Source organism: Chlamydotis macqueenii, chromosome 2 (genome assembly GCF_036417535.1).
Source record: "Chlamydotis macqueenii isolate bChlMac1 chromosome 2, bChlMac1.mat, whole genome shotgun sequence".
In the NCBI taxonomy this organism is placed as follows: domain Eukaryota; kingdom Metazoa; phylum Chordata; class Aves; order Otidiformes; family Otididae; genus Chlamydotis; species Chlamydotis macqueenii.
In genome coordinates this window covers 53,293,688-53,312,143 of record NC_141557.1, presented here as the reverse complement: position 1 = coordinate 53,312,143, position 18,456 = coordinate 53,293,688, and the positions used below count along the sequence as shown (strand labels likewise).

Sequence of the window (18,456 nt, the reverse complement as noted above, 5' to 3'; positions counted from 1 at the left end):
CTTGTTCCAGTTGATATGAATTAGGTGTAACTACGATTCCTGCTCGCTTCTCCCCACTTTCCCCAGCCTCTAAATTAAGTGGCTTGCTGAGTGAGAGTCCTGAAGTGGTTTGTTTACATGGTCTGGCTTTGCATGGCTGCTGGGAGTACCTTAGAAGTGAGTCTGCTGGTTGCTGCACTCTTTTTTTTTTTTTTTTTTTTTTTTTACTACTGGAGTTGGTTTTGGAATAACACATTCATGTTGAACATACACAGAATTGAAACCATGAAGAATAACACTCAGTGAGTTTTTGGGCTTAAGTCCTGTGCTGGGAATGGCTCAGAAAGCCTGGGTTTCTGAGCTGCTTTTCCCAACCAAGCTGATGGAGCTTCTGGGTTGTGTGAGAGAGGAGACTCACCTGGGCCCTGATGGTACTCGGCTTGCTCTCCAATTCTGGCTGAGGTCTTCTTCAGCTGGGAATAGTCATAGGAATAACGTGGCGCCAGAGTTGCGAGGGTGGAAAGCTTTCACTCACAGTGCACCATGTAACTCCTGAAACAGAGTTCAGCAATGTGAAAAGAGCAGTCAGTCCTTACCATGTGCCGAAAAGGATTTAGCCAAATGTTCCCTCCTCTAGAAAACATGAATGTGGTGTCTGTTGTCCCTCTTATCTCTTATGCTGTCAGAAAAAATATGTATGAATCCATCTCCTACCCCTATACTCCTTCATTGACTTTCAGGGCACAAATTTGATTGTAGACCATTCTCTGGAAACCAAAGGTCTCTGCCTACCCTTTCCTGACCATCTGGGCTGTTCAGCAAGCAGTCTCACTTGCATGAGCTTGTTGTCCGTGGTTGCTGATGCGCTAATTTTGTTATCCTTTTCAGTCATCATTTATGCAAATTTGCTGCAGACGATTAATATTATATATTATCAGTTTCTCTAGCTGCCTGCCTGCAGACTGTATCTGAGCACTGAACTTCAAGATGGTGTTGTGGTGTTCATTCAGACACTAGTACTTGTTGCCAGCTAGTTTAAGTGCTAATTTATCTTACAGTTCAAAAGTGCTCTCTTATTTTTTGTGTCTGCTTGAAATTGTGCTATTTACCAAATTTAATTTATTTTCCTTTGGCTGAGAAACTTCCCTTTGAATGATCACTCAATCCCACTTCTCTGTTGATCTCCAGATCCAGGCCTGTCATTACCATGGACATCTCCATTTTCCTGCCCGCGTCCATCAATATCACAGCTCCTCAGTGTCATGATGGCTTGCAGCCAGTGAACTGCCTCAATGTCACAGCATGCTTTCGCTTCAGTGGCAAGCGTGTTCCTGGAGAAATAGGTAAGGTACCTGTTGGCAGGTTGACCTGGAGTCGAGCGCTCCCTTTGGAGTCAGTAACAGAGCTTTTATGTGAAATAAGCGGTTTTGAAGTGAGCTGAGCTATACAATTCCAGAAAGTTAGAGGCTCCCTTGGAACTTTCCTGGGCATGTTTTTACCTTCCAATGAGGCTGACATAATACTGGGGCAGTTTCGTTCTCAATGAAAGGACAAAAAATGTGTCCTTGGGCTTACTGCAAGGACGGAGAACAAAGAAGCAGCTGATGCTTTGTAAGTTCATATTCCCTGTTTACCTTTTAATAACACATTTCTGTATCCATATCCTCTATCAATGTTATCAGAAAAAAGTGTGATTTGCTCCGTATTAATAGCTTTTGAAAATCTACAAGGAACTCTTGAAACAGAGCACTATAAATCTGAATTCCTACCAGACATGAGCAAATCCTTTTCTGTGCATCAGCTTACTTGTCTGTAAAATGATTATAAATAGCCCAGTATTTTACTGAATGCAAAAATATCTTCCAGGTTAATTAGTCTCTGTAAAACACATGGAGTTTCTCAGTGAATGGAATTGTATAAGGTGTGTAATTGTGAAAGCCTTTACATCTTGGCTGCATTAAAATATTATTTATGTCTTTTACATCCCAATGTTTACGAGTCTTAGATATTGTGTGAAGTGGTATGGGATAGATACAGCATTGCATTTCTAAATATTGTAAGGTCTGGGTTTATCTAGTTCAGCCATGATGTTTTACCTTTGCCATGCTTTAGGAATGGCAGAGGGCTTGCATTGCGCTGCTCAGGGAAGATATCTCAGCCTCAGTGTGCTGCATCTCTGCCGTGGGTCTGGTGAGGAGCTGGGAGAAGCAGTGCCTCCTTCTGCTTTGTGCTCCAGCCTTTCTGAGCCGTTAATCGAGAAGGGCTAGAGTTGCATCCGTGCATCCCAGTATGCAGAACTTGCTGTAGTATTTGGATCTTAAATGAGTCTGAGAAGAAAAGGGCTTCTTGCTACTTCTGCTGCCATTCACATGTAGTGAGAACTACAGGCTGCTTGTTGAAGTTGCTCTCTGCAGATTGTCACTTTGTCACCTGAACAGCTCAAAAGAGTGGAGTTACTAAATTTAAGATTCCTCTGGATTCTAATGTATTGGTGCAACTGAGACTTCAGTTTCTATTTTTGCACTTTCTCCTTCCCTGTAAATGATGACTCTCAGCAGACAAATACATACTTTGATAAAGTGGTTTTTTTGTACTGGCTGCTACTTTGTTAAGAAAACACTTATCTGTGAGTGCTCCAGGGGTGTTAATTCCTTTCTGAAAATCACTGAATAGATTTTTCTGAATATCTATGTTTTCTTATATTCGTAGAGGTAGTGTTTAAAATGTTTCCTTTGCTTTAACTTCATATCACCAGACCTGTGGCTAAAAAGTGAGCTGTGAGCTGCCTTGTTTTGCAATCTAAATGTCTATTCCCCTTGTTTGCAAAAGACCCATCTTCCTGCTTCATCATGTCTTGTAAAAGCCAGCTGAATTCCTCTGTGTTGTCATACAAACTGCACTCACCATGATTTATAGTGGTGAAAGCACATGTCCATCTTCTTTGGCGAGTAACATCCGTCTCATTACAAGGAATTTTTTTACTATTAAGTAGATTATTATAAAACTTCCAACTATTGTCCTTTTATACAATGCTTCTAGCAAAGTGATTTGTCTTGAAAACATTGCAGCCAGAACTATCTGACTGTATAAAACCCCTTGGGGGAATGATCTGGATAAAATACCTCAAATAAGCTTTTGGTTTGTAATCTAACAGTCAGGCCATTTTAATTATGTTGCAGTTGAAGAGTACCAGTTAACAAAAGGTGGAACAATTAATGGAAATGCTGCAATGATTCCTCTCCTGCATTTTTAAATGTGGGGGAAAAAATGGAATATCCCTGTAGGTACATTGGCATCCAGTTTGGACTTGGAAAGGCATATGGAAGTGTTAAAATGATATGTCAAAATTTTGTGGCTAAAAGTATTGGGATTGTCTCATCTTTGGATGTCTAGGGGTGGTCTGTTAAGTCAGATGGCGAGAACACAGTGCTCTCTGGGAACGTCACTCCCCTAAGGCTTGTCAGCGCGGACACTCAAGACTGCTGCTTACTGGTGAAAAGCTGGGTGTTGCTCATGCTTTTGGGCAGCTGAAGTTGGTCACCTACTACACAATGTTTAGAAAGTCAAGCTGAACACACAGGCAGCATTCTTCTGTGGCAAATGTGTGTCTTCAATGTTTATTTGAACGTGTAGTTACTTCATTAACTAGCATGTGAAGGAAAGCTATCTTCATCTAATACTGCCTCACACTTGCATATAAATGTTCCCTAGTGCCTTTTTTTTTTTAATTTTTTTTTTCCAGTGGTAGTTGCAATACTACTGGTCATGTAACAGCTATTTGAGGATCTTTATTTATCGGTACTGCTTGTTTTGTGGATACCAGTTGCAGACTACAGTCTTCAGAAGTAGGAATTTATTGCTGAAATGGTTTTGTCTGAACAATAAGCCATGCCCAAGTGAAGCATGTGCTCTGCACTGCGTGCCAGGCATTGTCTGACCCTTCGCTCTGCCTCTGCGCTTGCTGGAGAATTGAGTGTTTAGTTGTTCACCCACCAACAGAGACAGCCTCTGGTACATCTTGGATGTGTGAGAAATATGGCATTTCAAGTTGTTGGTCTTTAACCTCAGAATCTCACTCAGGCTGTTCCTCCCTCACCTGAGGGGCCATTGCTTTGTCTCCTCTGAGGTCTCTGTATCTGCAGAAAAGGCAAGGATGAGAGAAAGGACTTTCCTAGTCTGGATGAGCAGGCTTCATCCTGTTTGGACCATGCACTTCTGGGTGACGAGGACAAGAAAACAGAGGCTGCTGGCATCTCTGTACATCAAGTGCTGTTACTGCATTCATATCTGCAGGAGAATGGAAAGAAACTTGTGCCCACAGTCTGGATAATTTCCTCAATGACAACAGTAACAATAATACTAATTATAGTGCCAGTGTAAGAATTAGGTGAATTTTAAGTGGCTGTGAAATGAATGCTTTTAGGCATTTGGCTAGAGTTAGGCAGATGTGTTAGAAACTTCTTCGAAGTTTCTCTTGTACTGTTCACTTCGGAGGTGATTGCTTGTGTGTTGTTCCATTTCTAGGGTAGTCTTCATGTCCCAAATACCTTTGCCTGAAAGACTGGTGTGAGATTTAGTGTGGGATAACAGGTTGCTTGACTGCTATCACTCTGTTTGGATACATTTCTAGGACTAAAGAAACAAGCTTGATCCAAAGCCTGATGGAAGTGGATGCTCCTCTTCTTCCCTGTATCCTGCTGTTGTTTGGTGCAGGAGTATTATTTCTGCCTGACCCTCATTTTTCCAGTCTCCTTGGATGTGGGCTTAAGACAGTCCTACCCTCTGAATGTCTCAAAAGCTGGGATGCTGTAGGGGTGCATTGTTCAGTGTATGCCTGGAGCAGTGAGGATGGCCCCCTGCTTAGAAGCTAGGGACAACACTATGAGAAAGAATTTTAAACAAAGTTTGAAGTAAGCAGAAAAGGAAAGCTTTTTGGAAGAGGATGGGGAGAATGTCCTATGTAAGTTGTCATTTGCTAGGGCAATTTTTTTTATATACTTTCGTTGCTTAAGAATTTTCTTTGCAAGCAAAGTTCATGAATCATTTTCTCCTTGTAATTACCGGTAAAGAAGGCAAAGAAACACATTCCTCTTCCAATGGCTTTTTGTTATTATTTAGTAAGTTCTTAATTTTCTCCATGTGGTGCCTTCCCCCGACTTCCCACCACTAATCAGAACTATAGCTAGTAGTTTAACAAGCAGTTACAGATGTGCTTATTCCTGCTGAGCATTTTGCCGCCTGCTTTTTATGTGCTGTAGCATCATCTGAGTGGGTGATGAAGGGATGTGCTGGGTGGCTCAGGGTGTGTAACTCCGCATTAGCACACCAGCTGTGATTCCCGTTTTAGCTTATGGGATACTGCTGCCCAATTTCAATCCCATCGCACTCCTATCTACTTTAGGGCTGCCTTCAGCCCTGTGAGGGAACTACTCTTGTATCTTGACTATGTATGTGCCAGTTAGGATAAAACTCCATTATAAATGCCTGCTGCTATTTACTTGATGTGTCTGTTACTGGCTGGAGTAACTCGCCCAGTCGCAAGAGTGATCAAAAATTTCTCAGAGGGAGCTGTTATCAAAGCTTTTAGGCATTTAACTTTAGTTATGGAAAAGTAATAGTCATTAGACAAATCAAGCCCTTCATCTGAGCTCATCAAATCCATGCCAGAGTTTTATTTTGATCATGTGAAGTTGGGTGGGCAGATCCCCAGAAACATTTCTAACCAGATATGCTTAAAGCTGCTGGACAAATATTTGAGGGCATTGCCTGCAAGAGTTAATTTACTAGTGAAAACTTGCCTCCTTCCTACTAGATTGAGCAGGAAGAATTTACACCACCAGCAGTTCTAAGTTTAGCCAGTTATCTCCCCAGCCTGGTTGCTTTTTGGAAGCAATGAAGCTGGGGGAAAAAAAAACCAAAACACCTTATTACTCATGGTATTTCAGTTTTTCCACTGATGTGACATCATTGGATATAACATAGAAACAAGTTGTCAAAATAAAGGGGAGGCGGGGGGGAGGATGGGAACTGTGCTGCTTGATTGAAAACATCCACTGCTGCTTCGGAGAGACAGTAGCTGTGATCGCTTTGCTTGGAGGCCTGGTACAGGGCTCGCATTGGGATGTGTCTCCGTGCCTGCAGAGATAAATTGTTCAGTATCAGTAGTACGTTGTGCTTCCTTCTGAGAGCCTCCAGGCCTCCCCAGGAGACCCTCCAAGCTCTGCAGCCCTGCCTTCCTTTGGTGCTCCTCCTTCGAAGAGGGCTTCATCTCCCTGTGAGGCTTTCTGCCTCTGCCTATGCAGGACCTAGGTTTGCTAACAGAGTTTTCTTGTCTTTATTCTTGGGATGGCGGTGCAGATCTCAGCATGCATGCGCACATGTAAAGTCTTGAAAGCGGAAGGGAGACAATTGGGGATGGTTGTGGGATGCGCACACTTTAAAAAAAGAAAATAAATCCAAGAAACAGACTGCTGGGATTTTAAACAAGCTAAAACTTGTGTTTCTGGTTAGGTGGTGCTCTTCAGTGAGACTGAGCAATCACGACTTCAGTGAGTTTTTGGTGCTGAGCTTGTCAGAGTTTGAAACACTTTCAAGGCGTTATCCTTCTAAGCAAGTTTTTCTGCTGAAAGCAAGCAAAAAAAAAAGTTCAGGTGGAGCCCTGTGATGGTAGTTATGCTGATTCCTCAGCTGTGGCTTTTTTTTACTACCTAGAGTATGTCTCTGGTTGCTTTACGTGAACTTGTGAATTAGCTTTTCATCAGAATGCAACACACTGCAAATGGAAGTGAGGTCAGTTTGAATTATGTGAATTGCAGATGTTCACAGACTATTTGCACCAAGTTTTACAACATTTTTAAATAAACTCTTCAAAGTAGTGAAATTTCAGTGGAGACATGATTAGAGGTGATAGCATTAGCAGCTGTGTTGATTTAAAGAGATCAGAATTTTCATTGATTGTAAAAAGACCACTACCACAAAACCAAATAAAGCCATAACAAAAGCCAGCAAAGACCACTTGCTGAGATTTAGTATAGAGTACCTCAGTCCAGAAATGTGTTATATTTACATTGATTGTTTATAAAATTCTGGCTTTAGAAAAGTTTACATTTATGGGGCATGTATTATCTGGCATCAATCATTTAGGACTTAAAACATAAAACCAAAGCAGTAATTTGGCAAGCGCCCTACATATGTAATGAATCAGTAAGGGAGCTGATGCTGGCTGTCATATAAACTAATTAAGCCATTTATAACGAGCCAATCTCATGGTATTCTCATTATTGCCTTGATAGCAGCTGAAGTCAGTACAGGCTGTGGTCTGTGATGAGTGGAACAATCTCACAGCCAGTGTTGCCCTTGCCTGTAGACAGCAGCAGAACACTCACTCATGCTTCTGTTGCAGTTTCGTTGCTCCTGTTGTTGCATTTACCAACAGGAAAGGTATGGGCAGCTTGGATTATTCAATCACTGTATAACTACTTCAGGTAACAAATAAGTTTTCTTTTGAACACAAATAAAACCAGTTGCAAACCAACTGATTGTGTTAAGCTACCTATCCTGTAGAACAGCAGGAAACTAGATTTACAGAGATTACAGCTCATTAGTCTCTGGGTATGTCTTCTATAAACTGCCAGGGATGTGTAACATCTAAAAGGGAGATACTGAGTGCAAGGCAACAACCTATAGTTAAGGTCTAAATGCTAAGATGACTGCAAGTCAACAAAAGTAGTTGTCAGGAAGTGCCACATCCTGGTTGACATTTACATGGTTTGTGCTGTTCTAGAAGGAAAAGAAAGCTTGAGGCTGCTACTGTTGTTTGTGTTGTGTTTTTGCTTTTTCTGTTAGCAGCATAGTTTAAGCATCTTTTGTTTCTCTTTTTTTTATTTTATTATTAAGTGTGCGTGTCTAGGTGTATTTTTACACATGATTTCCTACAGGAACGGATGGGCTGGTAAACGTAGTGACACAAAACCTGGGAGTATGTTAGTAATTGGATTTGGCTTTGTGCATCCACAGGAAACTTAGTGATTGATGGAGGGCCTGCAAGGACTGACCTTTCTTCAAACACACATGGCCCGCGGTCAACAGGATCCATTGATAGGTGGCTAGAAAATAACTATTGTTCACTGACATCCTTTGTTTTATTCTTCTTCTTCCTTTTTAAAACAGGTTTGAATTATAACTTGACTGCTGATGTGGCAAAGAAGGAAAAGAGCCAGCAACCCAGAGTTTACTTTGTGACTTCTGGAGAGACAGTGGGGCAGATCACAGAGAAGTTACAACTGTTGTACATGCAGGAAAAGTGTGAGCATTACCTAGCGTATGTCAAGGTCAGTTCATTCCTGTCCTTACTTACGTTGGCCTCACTCAATTTCACTCTTTTTTTTTTTTTTTTTTTTTTTTAAATAGTCAATCAATTATAGTAGTGCTGCTTGGCTTCAGATATTCTTTATTTTCCTGACAGATGGATGAAGCTTTTTGGGTGGAAGCTCAGAACTTCTTGCTTGGCATGGTTTGTCAGTCTAAGCACCACTGGGCATTCAAGGCCTAGTGCCAGGAGTATTTTATATACTTTTGATCAGGTGCATTTGCGGGGAATGTCTTTCTTCTTTTGGTTTGGTTTGTTGCTACACTTGTTACACTCAAAATAAGGAGGAAATGTTTTGTTTTGGCAGCAGGTTTAGTGTTTAATTTTGTGTAAGGTCTGACTGTGGAAGGGGCCGGTGATGCAATCTGCGTGGGAATGGCAGGATAACATGGGATCCATCCTGAAGCAATTGGGCTCTTGAGTTTGAAAAGCACCCTAGATCTCATCTGAGCTGGAAAGTAGCAGTGAGATAACTTCATTTCACAAGTGCTGTGGTCCTAGGGATACAGAGAGCACTTTCCAGGCATGCTGGGAGATAGAGAGGTTCTGTTCTTCCTGTAACAAACTCTTTGTCCAGGTTATGCTAGAACTCTAGTCGTCTTCACTTGGCAGCTGTTGTTGAAGAAATCTCACCCAGGTGCCATTCTGTTTGCAAATCTTCTCAGCTGAGAAATGTATGGAATGGGTTTGAAAATTATATAGGAAGGAGATTTATCTTTTAAACTGCTTGTGTTACAAGCATTAATCTGTATCAGTAGCCTAGAGGGCAGTATGAGGCAATATGGTTGTGTGGCTGAGTTGCATATCCTCCTTACTGAAGGACACAGTCCCATAGTATGACATAAATTCAGTGGATATCACTTGGCACTGTCTTGTTTTGAGAATCCAGAAGGTCCAGACATCTCTAAATGTATAAACTTTTCCAGGAAGCTTTTTTGTACCTAAAAACTGTGAGAACGGGAGATAAAATTTATCCTTTGACTTTATCAACATTTTGTGCATGGCTGTTGAAAGAAAATAAAATAAATAAAGGGGCCACCAAAGAGAAAACAATTTCCTATTAAGTTGTGTGGATCTCTGGGAAGAGACTAGATATCTTCTGTGGTTTTTTGTTTCTGGAACAACCTTTACTTTCTGCTGTGGAAAAGCTCATTAAGTAAAATGTAGACATATGATGTAACCATTACTTAGAAAATGTGGCTGTGAGTTTACTAATTCTGATCTTTCTCAAATGAGCACCTCTGGTTAGGCTTTAATGTACTGAGTTCAGATGAAATGGATCATGTCCCCATCTATCTTAACCCAATAACAATTTATTTCACATTAGTCCTGTTGTAGTTTTTAGGTACTGCACAGAATTTGTTAAATGGCAACATATGCCCAGGAAACTATTTTATTTATTGTAACATTTCTAGCTGATGTTGGAAATGCAAAGGTAAGAACTATTTTTCTGGAGAGTTCCTGGGAAATTTGACTTTTATAGGCAAGATAAACTTTTAAACATGTTTAGAAACACCAACAACTTAAAGTAGAACAGCTGGTTAACAAATAAGACTACTGGCTTTCTATATGATATAAACAGCTATTTTTCACGGTTGGAAGAATAGCAGGAAGTGTCGTTTGTTCATGTAAGGGAGAATGCGAAGTAGTGGAGAAAGAAAATCCCTGTGCTTTAATGGGAAAGGTGATATGATCCACAAAGCTACATGACATTAGAAACATCAAAGAGAGCCCTGCAGACTCTGGAGGAGTGGAAATGGGGTCATGATCTTTCACTGCTGTCCTTAAGTAACAGATAGTAAAACAAAAACTCTGAAAAACAAAAAAACCTTCCCAAACTCCAATCAGAAATCTCCTTGATTGCATAGTTTTGTGATGGAATGGGTGATAAAAGATGTGGACTTAAAATATATGAAGTATTTCACTTAGGTTTTCCTCCTTCATTTTACCTTACTGCATGCCTGATGAATTTGCCTCCATGGCAAATTGGGTTGTTTGCAGTTGCATCCTTAATCTGTTCACTTAATTATTGTTCATTTGAATCTCCAGTGGCAAATAAGTTTATATGGTAACATGAGAATGTGAATTCTGGACTGTCTGTGATCAAGGATAGAGAAGCTGTTTGGACTTGTGTGTGACCTCACATGCTAGCTTGATAAAGCCTACTAGGAAACAAGGTGTCCAGTCCAAATGGCACGCAGCACAGCTCTGTAAGGTTACATTTGTTAAATGAAAGCCTATGCCAGCCCTTGCTGGATGACACTGTCTTACCAAATTGAAGTTCTAGCATATTAGAAGCATAAAACCAAGAGGACTGGGGAAAGTTGTGGAAAAACTACCTGTACAAGCATACCACGATTTCTTTTGACAGATTTGATCTCAAGAGACTGCAGTGAAACTGAGCACTGGAAGAGTTGCAGGCTGCAAATAAACTGACAAGGATAATAATTAAATTGTTTTGCAATTGATAGGTCTCAATGTTTTGAGCTTGAGCTTTCCTGTTTGTGGTCCCCTGTCAGGACAGGAGCTACTCCTGTTCTTATTGCTGCTAATGAATTTGAGTATTAAAGTCTGTCTTTCCTCATAGCTGCATGAATGAGAGACACAGATCTCAGAAAGTTTGTAGGATATGCTTAGCTCAGAACTTGATCTTGTACAAGGTGGGCTACTGAATTACAGTTCAAGTTTCTAGAATTATGGTAATTCATGAGAAAATATATTTTTCTGGTTGAGAACAGAAAATTAAATGGAAATGCTTTGTTTGGTTTTGTAGTGAGTATAGGGAAGTAGAGAAGAGATGCAGTGTCTGGTCGTTTTTTTTTCTCTCCCCCCCCGCCTCCATTGGAACCCATTTGATTATTTCTCATTAAGAAATTTTAATTCTTTAGTATACCTAGACAGTAATTCCAATACTTGCAGCACCTCAGGTGTCATCTGCAAAACTTGCCTTCATTTTGATTTAAACAACCTTTGGAGTTTTGACTGATATGTTCAGTAGAAAATGAATAGCTGGTGCAAGTGGCCATTAATTGAGAAGTTCAGGAGCATTGCTGATTTTCTTGTGTCGGTGTGTAGCTGATCCTCACTGTCTCTGGGAAGCTGCTCCACTGCTGGACAGTTCCTTCTCGGGCCACCTGGGAATGATGCTGCTGCCAGTCTCCTTCAGTGGTGGTAAAACTAGTAACAGGAGATAAATGTATTACATGGTAACCTTCCATCAAGTTTCATGGAGGAAAATAAAGTAAAAGTTTAAATGTGGTTGTTTTTTTTTTTAATGGATTTGTTTTTTGGTAGAAGGAATGGCAAACATAAATGTGAGAAAATGAAAAGTGGTGTTAAGAGGAGAGGGAGCAGAGATGCAGAAGTGCATAGAAACAAAAAAAGATGAAGAAAATAAATGGGTTTGGAGGCTTTACAAGTGTCTTCTTAATCTTAATATCTGGGGCCGCAGCTGAAATGTAAAGTTTTGTCTTGGGAACTGCACTTGCTTGATGGTGCTCAGAAGGCTTCAGCTGTGTGTTTAAGACGGGCTGTGATCAGGGCATCAGCTCTGAGGAAACATTGTTTCCCGTTTCCAGTATCTGCCCTGTTTTTTTCCTGCTTATGTAGGTTCCCCTAATATTTTGGGTAGATTTGCCTGTGAATAGGACAAGAGAATTTGACACAGACAGCAAAGCAGGTTATACTTGCAGATTTATAGAGTCAAATCTTGTTTTCCTTGATTTATCACAAAGGTGTAGTGGTGATCATGATGAAAGCCCCTTGTACGATTCCTGCATTTATGAAAGAAACATCGTCTGGTTTCTTACCCCACCATGGGCCAGCTAGCTGGGCTACATGTTGCTACCAGTTACTGCTGTCTGTGTGCAGAGTGAACGTTGTAGTAGCTTCAAACACCATCAGCAGTCCTGGCACATGATTAAACTAGACACAGCATTTATATTTTCCAGAGATCTTTATCTTGGTGACTGTCTGGTTGTTTTAGGCAGTCTCATGTTGCTCATTGTATTAACTCTTATTGGATCTGGTTGTAGCTCATGGGGAGGATGGGACTGAGAAGCAACAGAGCAGCAGTGATACCAAAGGCTTTTCATAATGGTATGTGAGGTGAGGAGCTTGTGCTTTGTTGGCATGGGTAGGTCTGGAATAAAATGCTGCCTTTTCAGCAGAAATTGTACAGCTATGTTTTGTTCACTGCTGAATTCTATCACTAGATCTTATGGTTTTAGGTTTCTGGCCTTCATCTGCCATGCATCACTGTTACCTTGGATCTCTAAAGATACTCTGGGCTGCTCATCTCACACAACTTCATCTTTAGTGCTCACCAATTTTAGTCACTGTTTGTGATTATGATTATTCTCCCTCTGTAGCTGTTTGATGTCATCTGAGGGGGATGTGTGTATTGAAGTCTTTTATTCTTAATCTGTAGTAATCTTTTTTTTTTTTTCCCCTGGAGTCTGAGTAGTAAAGCATTCAGTCTCACCATCATATGTGATGTAGAGAGTGTATCATTTTGATCATTTGCAAGATGAGCTTTCTTCTGAAAATTGTCTGCCTGTGAATTAGCTTCTCTATGTTAAGGTTTGGCTGGTGGTGTTACAGGGTACAGAGACAGCCAGAGACACTCAAGAGTTTATTTTGAAAGTTTTTGGTGAGTTGTTGGGTGTTTGTTTTTGTTTTTTTTTTCGGGTGTGTGTGGTTTTTTGTTTTGGTTTTTTTGTTTTTGTTTTTTTAATGGGGCTGGTTTCTCCCATACTATCAACACAGAGCCTTTTGGAGGGGGGATTTATCAGCAAGCTGAAGCATTCAAAGTAGGTTTGATAGATCCAGGCTGAGCCTGATTGCTCACATTTGGAGAGGCCTTTCCTACATTGCTGGTGCTGCAAGTGATGGATTGTGTATTGGACGTGGATGATAACTACTGCTTTGAGGAGGAAGAGGTGAAAACCAGTCCCTCAGTGAGTGCAGCTCCTCTCAGCAGTGACTCATCTAGTCCTACTCACCTTTCCCTGGGAGAGGGAAGAAATCAGAGCAACTTGGGGGATAACACTTGAACCAGAGACTGCTTTCACAGCAGCAACAGCTATGAAAGCTTAGCCACGTTTATCTAGGATTTCACAAGATTTGGACCACTGGGCAGACAAAGGGAGCGATGACCTATTCCAGCCTGCAGCAGGAAGTTTATCGTTGCTGCAAGAAAGACGAAAGCTGCTGTGTAGTTTTGCCAGGAACGATGACTGCAGTGAGATTCAGTGCTAAGACCAAGAGCAGAGTTGATATCTTTGGGTTTGTTCCTTTTTGTTGTTTTATATACTTTTTTTTCTTCCCCCCCCTCCTTTTGCTGAGCCAACTGGAGAAACTGTCAGGCCGAGCCAGATGCAGTCATAGCATGTGTTCAGTCTTAAAGGGCTGTGGGGTAGGTTGGGTGATCAAGAAGCGCAGAGGTTTATTTACAGAAGCATACTTTCCGGAACAATTCTGTTTTACAAAACTGCGCAAAGTATACTCATAATCTATTAGCACAGCCTGCCTCCCACCCAGCAGAGCAAATAAATACAATTTTAGCAAAACAAATATAGTGTGTTCTGTTGCCTTACCATGTTGTAAAGTGATCAGCCCTCTCTTTTTGGATACGCTTTGGCCAGCACTATGTAGAGCTGTTGTCTCACCTTGACAAATAAGCCAGAGGGAAGAGAAGCTGCATTTTTTCCAAGGTCAGCTCATATGAGCAATGGATGAACAGTTGTTAGCTGCATAACTCTGGGTTCCTTTTCATTGCCTCTTAAGTACAGGGGTTTAGAGGTACCAGAAAGAGTATTAGTAGTTGGTGGGAAGAGTGACATCTGAGCTGAGCATTAACTATATAAAGATTTAAATACTGTTACTGACCATAGAGTTGTTTTTGGCTTTTCCAAAGGTTTTTGCAAGGTTCACCAAGAGCAAGTAGGGTTGTCTTTCAAGGGTGAGCTTATACTCAAGTTTGAAACTGTCCTGCGGCCAAAATGAAGCTGCCAAATATGCCTGGCACCAGCATCCTTTCAGAGGGGACCCATGCTGCAAGTGGTTAAGTGTTGTAAGATCTGACATGGCTGGTAGTGCAGCTCCATAGGAGAGCAACTTGTGGCAGATATTGTGCTATTAAACGTTTTGGTGCTTTGCCCTACTGGGTAGTGTAGCTAGTAGGACTGTTTGGTAGACCAAAAGGCCTTCGTGTCCTGAGGCCAGTGGGAGGTTTTCAGCTGTGAACTGAAGGCAGAGGTTTTGCCTGGATGCCTTCCCCTGCCCATCTTCCCAGGTTTTAAAAGAAATTACTTTTATTCCACTCACACTGGTAGATGACATAACTGGATGCCAAATGTCTCCTTTCTGGTTGGAGAGTGTCTTTGAGTATTTTCTGCTCTGTATGAGGCTTGTGCATTACAAAAAAGAAAAAAAAAACCAAAACACCCCCCCCCCCCCAAAAAAAAAAAAAACAAAACCAACTAAACAAAAAAACTCCATTCCATTTCAAGATTTAGCAAGATTTTTTACTTTAATTCACTGTTGCTTTTCGACTTTTGCCAGTGTGTATGAAAAAGGCCAAGTATGCTGTTTATGGCCCAGGCAGAAACTTGGTTGCTCTGGTGGAGCTGCAGTCAGACAAAGTGCCTGGTCAATCACATTCATGAATCCAAGTAGAGAGATTTTATGTTCCTCAAATGAAATAAATATCATCTTCAATGAGGCTCAGTCAGTAGACTTACAGCACAGCAGCTGCTGAAATTCTGCTTTGCCTGCCTTATATTTCTTTTTACCTGCGTTTTTTTTAACTGCATTGTTCCCTGCTAAACCCTAAAGGAATCCAAATCTATAAACTTGAGCCCTTTGATAAATTTGTCCCTTTGATATATTCTGTAATGGGGAAAAAAAAAAACTTTTTTTTTTAAAGTAGTCTCTCAAAAATACATATTTGTTAAGTTTTAATGGAGTTGAGAATTGCATGTAAACTCTTAATGAAGCATGACACTTCATTGCTGCTCTTAGACGTTCAGTAGCAGGCATATGCCTGGTTTTGCTGTCTGCCCGCTGATGCATTTTTATCCGATACTATAGTTCCTCAAAAAGAGATTTAAATTCCAGATTAAACCATTTGGAGACCCAGGAGGGGCAGAACATGACTCTTTTCGGGAGGAGGATACCAGAGCCCACAGTTCGGAGAGGCTTTTGTCTGAGAGGAGTCACTGTATTTCCCAGTGACAGCACTTTTAGGAAGTGAATGGCCAAACAAAGATAAAAGAGGTGGTGCACTTTGTGCTAGAAAAAGTAATTTCAAAAGACAGGTAATAATAGATAGGAATATTTTTGCTTTCTCTGGCACTCCTGGTTAACCAAAGAGCTTGTTTTCTCAGGTGGAAAGAAGCAACAAAGAAGGCAACACTACTATTTTAGAAACTTTCAAAGCTTGTTTTTTTTTGTACAGAGTGATTATAAACTAAACACATGATGGCAAACTGTGCCATAAAAGTTTATTAGTACTTCTTTGGGACAAATTTACACTTAAGGGGAATACGCTTAATGCTAGAGTCTTGCTGCAGAAAATTACAATAGGGAACAGCTTGTTTGTCTTAGTGGTTTTCCTGTTTATAACATATGGAGGAATATCAGTTTGTGGGGTAATCTCAGACACACACATGTACACGGTCAGCCTATCCTGTCCAAACTGAGGAGTACCTAAAATTATCACCCTTTCATGTTGTTACCCTTAGGAAGGAATGAGCAAGGCACTTAATTGGGAAACATTGGAGGCAACTTCCAAGAGAAAACTCCTCTCTAGGCTAAAAAGAAAACAATTAATGTTACTGGCTGTGGCTTCTGGGTATGTTCCAAACGTATAACCTCCCAAGTCTGTTCTGACTACGAGGTCTCCTGGGAGACTCTTACAGATGCTGTGTTTGGTTTGGTTTGGATGGCAACGTGTAATGTTAATCCAGTGCCCTAATTCATACCGAAAATGCATGACAATATGTTTGAAGAAATGTGGGAGTAATAGGTTGCAGGCATAGAGCTTTTTTTTTTTTTTTTTTTTGGCAGAAAATGCCTTTTCTCCCTTTCTTCCTCACTATGTAACTTCAGTTGTGGAACTGAATTAATCTTGAACTGCTGAGGTCCAGAAACAGTTGAAGAAAGCCCCATACCATGTGCCACTACCCTCACCCCCACACACCCACCAGCATGTCCGTATGCAATGGGGTAGTTACAAATGGTATGGTTGTGCTGGTGATCAAAAGTTATGTCCCTATGGTTGTAGGCTTCCAGTTTATTGCATAATTTTAATTATCAATTCCCCTTGTAGAGCTCCATGAGCTCTCTTGGAGTCCCATTTATTTTAGGGAATGTTTAGTATTCTGTACGTTGATCCTGCATGTTGACCTATGCTAGCTGTGCTCCTCTAGAGATCTGAAATAGGTAATTATTCAGGAGTTCAAATGTTTTCCGCTTGCCCACAATGTCTTTGACTGAATGGCTCATGCCTAAGCTTGTTTCCTGACTTTATATAAAAGATGTTCTTATGGATTGGATGCATTAGGCAAATTAGCCTGTGCTTCTCCACTTCGGTGTGTCGTGATTTTACAATGGCCTTTTCTCCCATCAAATGTTTGTGGCCATTGTGCTTGCTGTCAGTGCTTATTTTTGTTTTAAAAAAAATACCATCTTTGAAAAGAAGCATAGTTTTGAAAGCAGTGAAGTAGTCAAATTTTAGGAATATGTTCAATCAAATTTTGAGGATTTATTTCTTCCATTGGTGTCCTCTGACTGACTTACAGTCAGTACCATTTGTTTTCATCTGGTGTTAAAATTTGTATTGCTGCATGTGAATTGCACAACTTTAAAAGAACAATTTGCAGATGGGCATGTTGTAAAGGCTGCATATAACACAAATAACTGATTGATTCTTAAGCAAAAACTCAGTGTTAGTGCACCAGAGAGGTTTCTCTGATTAAATTCCAACAAGAATGTAGCAACTTCAATGTTTCACAGAAAATTTAACCAGAGGATTTTCTAGTCTGCCTTTATTGTCAAGTTATTGACCACTTTTTCTACCTAAGTTGCACCTATTTGATGTTCATGATTTCTCATATGTTATGTGATCAGTTTCCTGTAAGTCAAGTCTTCCTTTAAGTTATTTGTGAACCTTTATCTTTTCAGTGAAAAAAACCTAAAAATACTTAATAATGAATGGCTTTTACATGCTTTTGATGCAAGTTAGATTATTGCCATCTTGTTGTTTTAGCTATTTTTAATCAGTATTTATGCCTAGGTTTAAAGGCACTGAATATTTTTCACTGTGATATGTGAATGTGCCTAATACCGTAAGGCTAGGACTGGGTGATAGCCTGACTGTAATAAACAAATAAAAATGAACAGGAAGAGAATCCTGAAATAGTTTATGTTGTTGGGTGGGGTTGGTTGTTTTTTTTGTTTTGTTTTGTTTGGGTTGGTTTTTTTTGCCTTCTCCCCCCCCCCGCCCCGGGAGAAGACTCAGGTCTTGTGTTAAATTCTAGACTGAAATGTGAAGCGTGAGCTGTAAATCTAAGGGAATCTAATGTGAGGGTAAAGTAAATTTACTACTTCCTTCTTTTGGCACACACACTGCATCACTTAAGACTTCCTTAGATGACAAAATATGTTAGAAATACAATCGGTTAAACTTGTCATGACTTAGTAACTTTCATCCTATTAGCAGACACACAGCTTCTCGTTTGGCCAGATTGACTATAAGGGAACTGACATTAATGCCACCTTGGTGAGAAGAAGAGTATAAAAATAGAAACAACTAACAAAGAATGTCAGTTAAAATGGTATGTCTTGTATAAATTTATACCTTCTTACACATATTTTTGACCTGCTAGAATGTAGAAAGCACCAAGTGAAACATACCATTAGCCATGAAAAAGTGGTTTTGGTGAAGCCCAAGTGTGTAGGGACAACGGTCTGGTGGGAAGGCTTTTAAAATCCCTTCTGTGTAAGAGACTAAGCTTTATCACTCTTCGTGCAGATTTGGCTTCTGTGCTCTGGGAGCTAGAAAAGATGTGAAAACTAAAAAGACAGAAACTTTATCGTGTTCCAAT

At 40.4% G+C, this 18,456-nt stretch overlaps 1 protein-coding gene across 1 annotated transcript in view; it reads left to right on the top strand.

The window, feature by feature from the left end:
• ITGA9 (integrin subunit alpha 9) overlaps positions 1-18,456 on the top strand; it is a 222,812-nt gene that overhangs the window by 43,894 nt on the left and 160,462 nt on the right. Inside the window, exons 14-15 of the mRNA XM_086743008.1 lie at positions 1,168-1,322; positions 8,149-8,309. Of these exons, the coding sequence (XP_086599134.1) occupies positions 1,168-1,322; positions 8,149-8,309 (316 nt within the window). The remainder of the gene's footprint in view (positions 1-1,167; positions 1,323-8,148; positions 8,310-18,456) is intronic.